This window comes from Palaemon carinicauda, chromosome 14 (genome assembly GCF_036898095.1).
Source record: "Palaemon carinicauda isolate YSFRI2023 chromosome 14, ASM3689809v2, whole genome shotgun sequence".
NCBI lineage: Eukaryota > Metazoa > Arthropoda > Malacostraca > Decapoda > Palaemonidae > Palaemon > Palaemon carinicauda.
Genome location: NC_090738.1, coordinates 6,251,344 through 6,261,200, shown reverse-complemented (window position 1 = coordinate 6,261,200; position 9,857 = coordinate 6,251,344). Strand labels below are relative to the sequence as shown.

General features: G+C 35.3%; 2 protein-coding genes across 2 annotated transcripts in view; one reads left to right on the top strand and one right to left on the bottom strand.

The window, feature by feature from the left end:
- Positions 1 to 279: 279 nt before the first annotated feature.
- LOC137653085 (uncharacterized) lies at positions 280 to 2,594 on the top strand. The gene is made up of 3 exons (XM_068386479.1): positions 280 to 818; positions 1,414 to 1,737; positions 2,168 to 2,594. Exons 1-3 carry the CDS (start codon positions 305 to 307, stop codon positions 2,404 to 2,406), a joined length of 1,077 nt encoding a protein of 358 aa, XP_068242580.1. The 5' UTR covers positions 280 to 304; the 3' UTR covers positions 2,407 to 2,594.
- A 1,049-nt stretch (positions 2,595 to 3,643) lies between these two features.
- The window catches only part of LOC137653086 (uncharacterized), a 10,914-nt gene continuing 4,700 nt past the window's right edge, over positions 3,644 to 9,857 (bottom strand). The window contains exon 4 of the mRNA XM_068386480.1: positions 3,644 to 4,321. Within this exon, the coding sequence (XP_068242581.1) occupies positions 4,088 to 4,321 (234 nt within the window). The 3' untranslated portion in view covers positions 3,644 to 4,087. The remainder of the gene's footprint in view (positions 4,322 to 9,857) is intronic.

The following is a 9,857-nucleotide window of genomic DNA, read 5'->3' as shown; positions in this document are numbered from 1 at the left end:
TCAATGGACATTCTTTTGTTTCCTCTTTGGGAAGGTACGAAACGTCTGAGAGGTGCAGAGATAGCAGTTTACACGTTGTTCAGTCTAGGACCACATTCCTCCTACATTAGGCATGCCATGACGGGACAGCTTGATATGAGCCCCGGAAAGGTCCCATGACTCCCGTCACAGGAACCTCTTTATATAATTTTGATTTTTTATGATAGGCCTAAAGTAGTCTAATATAGACATAAATCAATAATCAATAAACCACGCACTTTATTTTTCTTTCAGAATCTTATGTCGATCGATTATCCTCTTCACGATGGTCCAAATCGTCGTATGCGTTTTCCTCAACAGAACAGGAATTTTGACGTTGCCCACGTTCTCATTCCCTTCCTTGAAAACTTCACATCTCTCACCGGATATCCAGAACGGGACAAGCGCCCTCCCATGGCCCTCTAATTCAAGTGCCAATTCACGATCGAGATATCTCCACAGTAACGATGTTTCATCCACACCTGAAGTTGCGTCCAGGCGGAAGCTACTAAGTACCCCAGCATCAGTAACGCCTTACGCTGTCTCGCGTAAGATCCACAGGAAGCTCTTTCAATATCAGGAGGATACTGAAGAATTCGTTGCCCAAATGCCTGGTCAGTTTTCATCGCCGGCTATGTCGTTGGTAGCAGATACTCCGGCGCAGATGTCAAACACTGCCAATGATAATTTCTCTCCTGTGGTCCTCCATAATGTACCTCATCGTCATACACAAGCAGGGGCCTCTACGGGTTTTCCGATACACCCCGTTGTCATGATGCGAACGACTGGAAATTCCAAAGGTAGAGATACTAAGATGCTAGGTGTCTTTTCCTTAGTAGAATTATTAAAATACTGTTCAATTAAATGGAAATGATTACTCAACGAATGAAGTTCAAAATTTCAAACTTTCAGCGAATCTTTTTATGTTGAACAGGCTGACATAAGCCTTTTCTTATTCTTATAGTTTATTTATGAGAGAAACATTTTAACGTTATTACTGCTCTTAAAAGGTTCCATTTTAATTGTTCATAAATTCTATTATAGTTTATTTATTTTCTTTCCTCATTGGGCTATTTTTCCCTGTTGAAGCCCTTGAAATTATATCATTCTGTTTATCCAACTATGGTTGTAGCGGCAATAACAACAACAGCACCAACAACAACAACAACAATAATAATAATAATAATAATAATAATAATAATAATAATAATAATAATAATAATCTGCAAATGGTAAATATGTCAAAAGATTTCCGTAAATTTGTATTATGACCTAACAGTAACCTCTCAGTCAAAGAAAACATAAATTTTGTTTTTGCATAAAGTGTAAGTTTTCCTAAACCATTCAAAGATCTAATTGCAAAATATTGATAAATGCACTTAAACCGTTTTACAGAACCAGTGATGATGGGTGAAATGTACGCACTCGTCCCTCTTTCGCGAATGAACGAGATAATAGGTAGGCCTAGTCAAAACTTTGCAAATCACCAAAACTATATAAAGCGTCAAAACTTCGAAGACAGTCAAAACTTTGACGACGGTCAAAACTTTGACGACAGTCAAAACTTTGACGACAGTCAAAACTTTGACGACAGTCAAAACTTTGACGACAGTCAAAACTTTGAAGACACCTTTATGGGGCCGCCAGTCACCGGAACCGATATTCGAACCAACCTACTAGAACCGACTGGTATAACTAGAACTCGTCTTCCATTCTCAAGTAAGATTTAACGTTAGGTTGTTGTGTGTCTGAATCTATTTCTACCTGTCCGTCTTTAAGAATTCTCATGATAGACTAAAAATGTTTCATGTTATAAGTACAGATCGTGCCACATTCTCTTCTACTTTAAGGAAACATTAGTTTCGCTTACTCTGGTCACTTTTAATACTTTGCTTAAATTTTTCATATAACATCTTTTCATTATTTTTATTTATGGAGGGCAAGATAAAGTTCCGTTGATGCCCCCCACTAAACTTCTTAAAAAAAAAAAAGTGATGGATCATATTGCTGTATATAAAATTACATAAAAATATCTTGATTGCATTTCATGTATATCTCATACCCCCAAATTCTAATTTGTAAGATCAAAAAATAAATTGTAACTCTCTCAGATAGGTGATTGATATGTTTCGTCTCTTTATCATTATAGATCAATTCTGGGAGAACGTTGAGGACCTATTTCTGGTTTTGGTAAGAACAACGTTAAAAACATTGACGGTTGTCTTACGAGGCCTGTTCTTCTTGCTGAGTACGGCCGGTGCTTCGCGCGTTGCTGACATGGCGCTGAAAACAGTTTTGCCCCAGGAAGATGTCATCAACATCCGAGGTACTGGCAGTACGCTCGATTTCATCATTCATTACATCGAATCTTCAGAAAGATTAAGTTAGAGTTGTTTACTTACCACAACTTCAGATATTGTTTTAGGTTCGTTTACCACTATTTAAGAACATTTTTAATTTAGGCTCGTTTGCCCAAGCTTTAGCCTATGATATTTATATGCTTTATTTTAGATGTATTAACTCAGTTTACTTAACCCAGCTTCAGATACACTAACTTAGGTTTGTTTGATCAGGCTTCAGGAATATTAATGGTTCATTTGCCCCAGCTTCATACAGATTAATTTAGTTCGTTTGTCCCTAAAATGGATAAAATAAAACTACAAAACCATAAGATGACTATATACTTGTGATTACCTGATAAATTTCCTAATCATCTAAGACAGACAATAAGACAGATAACTTTCTTTTTTTTATAAAAAACACAACAAAGTTTATTGATGGAACGAACATAATGAAATATGATCTGAAGTCGTCTAATAAACTTCATCTGTAGGCTAATACTATGTAAAGGATTAAACCTAAATACAGTCATATAATCGAATCAAATTACAGAACACTCTTTGAATAAGGTGGTGACTATCTGGGTCAGGAAGGCATTCATCTCCCATGTGACACTGAGGAGATTCTCAACAGTTGTAGTATGAGGTAAAAGTGAGGAGGTTAAACAGCAAGATGGAAGAAAGGGAGCAGGATACGGAGGTATCTGGAGGACCGTGGTGCACGGTAGCAGCCGTCATACTCAGTAACTTAGGTTTTAATGTAGTGCAGTAGCTATCGGTATTTTTACACGACTGAAATTCGTAACTGAGCGATAAAACAGTTCCAATGCAATTACAACATTCGAGTATTTTTTAAAAAGGATGATATGAAGCTAGGTTTTTTAAAGAGAGTATTGTGTCAGCTTGTATTATGCCTACAGACGGCAAACGTAATCCTCCTCAATCTGTGTGCGTGTACGTGTGTGTGTCCTTATTAAGCACACTCCACGAGAATAAATCAAATATCATTTAGAAATAAAAGTCAAGGACAGAAATGCAGTTTCTGTAAATATTTTTTTTATCCAGCCACCATAAATGATCGGTTTTATCTACAAAAATTTTGTGTGGATTCTTCATGCTTGATTGGCTACGGTAAATAAATTCTACCGAGACAGCCAAGATCAGGTTAAGATAATTTCTGGTTCATTAGGCGTATTTTTCTTATAAAATGGAATCACTGGATACGGGAACCCCCCAGAGAGAGAGAGAGAGAGAGAGAGAGAGAGAGAGAGAGAGAGAGAGAGAGAGAGGGGGGGGTTCTAAAAGAAAGACAAGTTAAAATCTGAATTATATACATGATTCTCAAATAAAAGCTATTATGAAATTATACCCTTTTTAACATCCTAAAAACAAGAATAAAGTTTCTTATCGTAAAAACTACACCATCTGTAAGCTATAGCCTACTATCATCTTATCAAAACAAATTTGCTGAATTTAGACGTTGAGATTTTTTTAAAGATTAATTGTTACATTCCATTAATGAAACCTTCAAGAAAAAATCCTGTACCCTGTTTTTGGGTATAATCTTAGACAAAATCTCAATTACATCCCATGGAAACTTCAGGGACAATAGTAACCTAACTTCCTAAACCGAAAACTTCAAGCTTTGACGTAACTTTGAAACAGAATATTTTTAGATTTGATTAAATGATCGTAACGTTAAAATAGCAAGCACTTGAAGTCGATTCGTATTATGGGTCTTCATCCGACCCACACTTCCAACCCGAGCATTCAGAAGTGAAGGCACCGCTCATGATAAGATCGACCTCCTCCTTCCACCGGGACCCAAAAATGTACTTGGCAAGCAGCGCCACCGAGGGACCACCTTCGAAGCCTCCAACTAGCCGACCTAGACGACACCAAGACCAAGAACGGCAAGAATCTTTGTTTTCCACAGCCGCCCACAGCTTGATAGCTTCTTCGACCTGAAACACAAAGATACGGAAAACGTTTTACAACTAGAAGGGAAACATTGCCTGAGAATAGGCTGATCTGCGATTTAGTTTTCAAACATAATACCAGTTTCTTTTCCGTAACGGTTCATGTTAACCATAAACGTATTAATTAACAGTTTTGATGGATGGGGATCTGAAGATAACATCTCGACCTTTTACCTGGAACAAACATCTTGGGAATTTTTTGTCCCTTGTCATCTTTAGAAAATGATGAACTGGAAAGTATATTCAAAGAGAAGTAATTTATTCTAAAAAAACAAGTAGATTATCGATTTACTTGCTGCACTGAGAAATGATTTGAAATAAGTTAGAATTGTGTGAGAATCACCATTAACAAACACATTTAAATTTATCATTCACACATCTAAAATTAGTTTCACTTAAAAATTATCACTCTTCTGTTCCAAGTAAATCTTTTGATATGAGATTACTATTTTTAGTCCCAAGGCTTTCTAAGTAAATAAGTTCTTATTGAATTTAACAATTGGGGCATCCCTGTTCACGTTCAGAAACTTAATATGGATTTGCTCTATAGCAAAGTTTGGAAAAATATACACAAGACTGACAATGTTTCAACCTCTCCCAAAAATAAAATGAATTGTACACTTGACGCATGCTTTCGAATCAAAATGCTAAAAATTTTAATCATTAATGTTATCTCTCTCTCTCTCTCTCTCTCTCTCTCTCTCTCTCTCTCTCTCTCTCTCTGCATACAAACATCACATACACACACGCGCACACACACACACACACACACACACACACACATATATATATATATATATATATATATATATATATATATATATGTATATATATATATATATATATATATATATACATATATATACATATACATACACATACACACACACACATATATATATATATATATATATATATATATATGTATACATATAAATATATATAAATATGTATATATAAATATTATATATATATTTATTTATTTATATATATACATATATATATATATATATATATATATATTATATATATATGTATATATATATATATATATATATATATATATATATATATATATATATATATATATATATATATATATATATTACTCCTGTAATAAGAGAAAAATCTGATGAGTTCAGTTTAGTAATAAAAAATTGGTGCTCCCAGCTACATGATGAAATGGAAGCAAGTAACGAAGAAATGAACCGTAATTTCACAAAACTTGTATTGGAATCAGCAAATGAGATAGGTGGAAAAGTTTCTAAACAAAATCAAGAAAATCTGTCAGAAAAGACCAAAAACCTAATGAAGTAAAGATGGGAAATGAGGGTAAAATACAAGAGAGATGAAATAGAATTAGCGGAACTATCCAAAACAATAAACTAACTAAACACCCAAGATATTCGTAAACACCATTAGACCAAAATTGAGAAAACACTAAAAAAAAAGAAGAAGCATTAAATTGACGAAAAGAAGATTTGGAGCAGGGTACGAACAGATGTTTTCTTTATAGGATGAAAATGGAAATATCCACTATAGATTGGAGTGATAAAAATTGCAGAGGATTTTTATACAATGCTATATAATATTGATATAAGAAATAACTTCACAAATAGAAATAATGAAACTTCTGAGTAGGTACCAAACGTAACAGTAAAAGAAGTAAATATAACATTAAAAGGTATGAAGAGAGCCAAAGCAGCAGGGAAGATGGCCGAACGATTGAATTAATAACAGATGGAGGAGATTTCATAGTAGTAAAACTCGCTGAACTCTACAACATATGTCTGCAAGAATGCTCTGTACCTGCAGCTTGGAAAAAGAACTATGGCATTATACTAATTTACATAAGGAACACACAAAAGACCTGTAAAATTACAGGACATTAAGTTAGCTTTAAACAACTAATAGATGAGGCAAGCTTCAGAAGTGGGGTTTCAACTGACCATATCTATGTAATTAACTAGTCGATGGGAAAATCAACAGAGTATGACAAACCACTATATGTTGTTTTTATAGACTACAAAAAAGCTTTTGATTCTGTCAAAACAACAGCAGTAGTGAAAGCCCTTCAAAAAACAAAGAATAGAAGAATCTTATGTTACAACACTTGAAGATATCTATATAGGAAGTACAGCAATCTTAAAACTACATATAGATGGGGGGAAAATTCCGATTGAAAAAGAAGTTAGACAGGGAGACCCCATCTCTCCTAAATTATTCACAGTAAGTCTAGAAGAAGTTTTTAAGAATTTTAATTGGGAAAAGTAGGAATTAATATTAATTGGGAATACATTAACACCTTAACATTCGCAGCATTAAGAAGCCAATAATGCTGAAACGTGATTCCATTCCTAGGGCCAGGGGAATGGCGGTGTATATTAGGACCGAGTACCCTGCTTCTCATAAGTCCTGCTATCAATGTGGATGTCATGAGATTCAGGTAATAAAAGTTTGTGGCAGGCATAACAACTTTTATTTGTGTTCAATCTACCGGAATCCAGACATGGATGATTCTATCTTCGATTGTCTTCTTACCATTATGGCTAAGATACAAGAAGATGATAGAAAGGCTTCGTTTGTCTTTGTTGGTGATTTTAATGCTCACCATAGGGAGTGGTTGAGTTCTATCTCTCCTACCGATCGCCATGGCTTAAGAGCTTTAGACTTTGCCTCGGAATCAGGCTGTGAGCAAATCATAAATGAAGCTACTCACAGGTCTGGTAATTGCTTGGACCTCGTATACACTGACTCCCCTGGCGTTATAACTAGTAAGGTTGGTTCTCCAGTCGGGACTTCTGATCATGCCTTGATTTCATTATTAGTGAAGACTGAGCAGCCTGTCCCTGATATATCATATTCTTGTAAAATTTATATGAAATCCCAAGCAGACTGGAATGGGATTTTGCATGATCTTTTGTGCTTGAATTGGTCACAATTATATAATAGTGTAGATCCTGTTGTCCCTTTGAATGAGAATCTAGTCAACATAATTGATAGGCGTATCCCTTCTCGTGTGCTAAGGTACCGAATGAAGTACAAACCGTGGTTCAATGATGATTGTAGACGTGCTTATTTGGAGAAGCAGGAGGCCTATCACCTTTGGAAGGGTAACAGATCAGATTTGACCTGGAACAACTATACTCAGCTTCGAGCTTTTGCTCAGAGAGTTTATGCCTCAACTGAAAAGGAGTACAATTTAATCATAAAAGAAACCCTCTCTGGTACAACTCAGGAACATAAATGGTGGTCTACCCTTAAATCTGCACTCTTTGGTGTAGATGCAACAGTTCCTCCTTTACTTAAACCAGATGGCTCAGTCACGCACTGTCCAAAGGAAAAGGCAACCCTTTTGGCTGATGTTTTTGACAGTAAACAGAGTAATGAAAAACTTGAACTTCCTCATTCCTGTTTTCCTGAGGCTAAACTAACTAGTTTAGCTTTTCGATCTCGTGAGATTAAAGCTCTGTTGATGGACCTTGATGCTTATGGAGGTGTAGACCCTAATGGTATTTTTCCTTTGTTTTTTATAAAGACAGCAGATTTCTTAGCTCCAAAGTTATCTGTTATTTTACGCAAGTTAGCAAGAAGAGGAGCTTTTAGCACTTGTTGGAGAATTGGTAATGTTACTCCTCTATGTAAATGTGTTTGTGGTAGCTCAAGTCCCACTGATTACCACCCAATTTCCATAACTCCCATATTATCTAAAGTTTTTGAACGTCTTCTGGCAAAACGTCTTAATAGGTTTGCTGAAGGTAATCATCTATTCCCTAGTTTGCAATTTGGTTTTCGGAAAGACCTTGGAGCATGTGATGCCCTTCTTACAATCTCCAATGCAGTACAGAAATCCCTTGATTGTGGTCGGGAAGTTCGTATGATTGGCCTTGATTTTAGTGCTGCCTTTGACCGTGTTAATCATGAGGCCCTTGTTTTCAAACTGAAACAGTTGGGAGTGGGTGGGTCGTTTCTTAGCATTATTATTGATTTTTTAAGTAGTAGATCTCAAAGAGTTGTTGTTGATGGGCACCATAGTGAGTATAGGAATGTGATATCCGGTGTTCCACAGGGTAGTGTTCTTGGCCCATTACTTTTCATACTATATACACATGACATGTGGTTTGGCCTAGAAAATAAGCTTGTTGCATATGCAGATGATGCTACTCTCTTTGCATCAATTCCATCCCCTGAGTGTAGATCTGGGGTTGGTGAATCCCTTAATAGAGATTTAGCTAAAATTAGTGCATGGTGCAAATTATGGGGTATGAAGTTGAATCCTAACAAAACTCAAAGTATGATTGTAAGTAGGTCAAGGACGGTGGCTCCTCAACATCCGGATCTCAGTATTGATAATGTTTCTTTAAATTTGTATGACTCTTTCAAAATTTTAGGCGTGATTCTTGACAGCAAATTTACTTTTGAGAAACATATAAGGTCTGTGTCTTCTTCAATTGCACAAAAAATTGGCTTATTGAGAAAGTCTTTTAAGATATTCGGTGATCAATCTATTCTGAAGAAGTGTTTTAATTCTTTTATTCTACCTTGTTTTGAGTATTGTTCTCCTGTCTGGTCTTCAGCTGCAGATTCTCATCTTAATTTGTTGGACAGAAACTTACGGTCTATTAAATTTCTTATTCCTGATCTAGATATTAATCTCTGGCACCGTCGATCAATTAGTTCATTATGCATGTTGCATAAGATTTTTCATAACTTTGACCATCCTTTACATTCAGATCTCCCTGGACAATTCTATCCTGTTCGTAATACTAGGCAGGCAGTTAATTCTAATACCCAGGCCTTCTCCATCATAAGACTCAATACTAAGCAGTACTCTAGAAGTTTTATTCCAGCTGTTACCAAGTTGTGGAATGATCTTCCTAATCGGGTTGTTGAATCAGTAGAACTTCAAAAGTTCAAAGTTGGAGCAAATGCTTTTTTGTTGACCAGGCGGACATGAGTCTTTTTATAGTTTATATATGACATATTTGTTGTTGACGTTGTTAATAGTTTATATATGATATATCTCTTTTGACATTACTTTTTTTAGAATGATTTATTGTTAATTTGTTCTCTTCAGTTATTTATTTCCTTATTTCCTTTCCTCACTGGGCTATTTTTCCCTATTGGAGCCCCTGGGCTTATAGCATCTTGCTTTTTCAATTAGGGTTGTAGCTTGGATAGTAATAATAATAATAATAATAGTTGTGTTTAGTGAATCATGGGAGGGATTACAAAAGATGATAGAAGATTTTGATAGAAAAAGCAGAAATGTACAGCTAAAAATGAATACGCCTATAAGTAATACTAAGATAATTTTCAATAAAAATGCAGAGACAACAAATAAGAGTTATGGACAAACCTCTAGAGATTGGTTTTGAATATATATACTTAGGATAAACAGTGTTTCTTCAGGATACGAGAAAGATTTCAAAAGAAGGATAAGCATGGGATGGAGAACATTTGGTAAAAAAATTAGATCATGAAAAGTAAAATGGTACTTTCTCTAAATAGAAAACTATTT

Bases quoted from the DNA above. Each gene is read 5' to 3' on its own strand.
- LOC137653085 (XM_068386479.1), top strand. From the start codon at position 305: ATGGTCCAAATCGTCGTATGCGTTTTCCTCAACAGAACAGGAATTTTG. The intron at 819-1,413 runs GTAGAGATACTA...ACCGTTTTACAG, and splicing joins AACGACTGGAAATTCCAAAG to AACCAGTGATGATGGGTGAA. The intron at 1,738-2,167 runs GTAAGATTTAAC...TTATCATTATAG, and splicing joins AACTCGTCTTCCATTCTCAA to ATCAATTCTGGGAGAACGTT.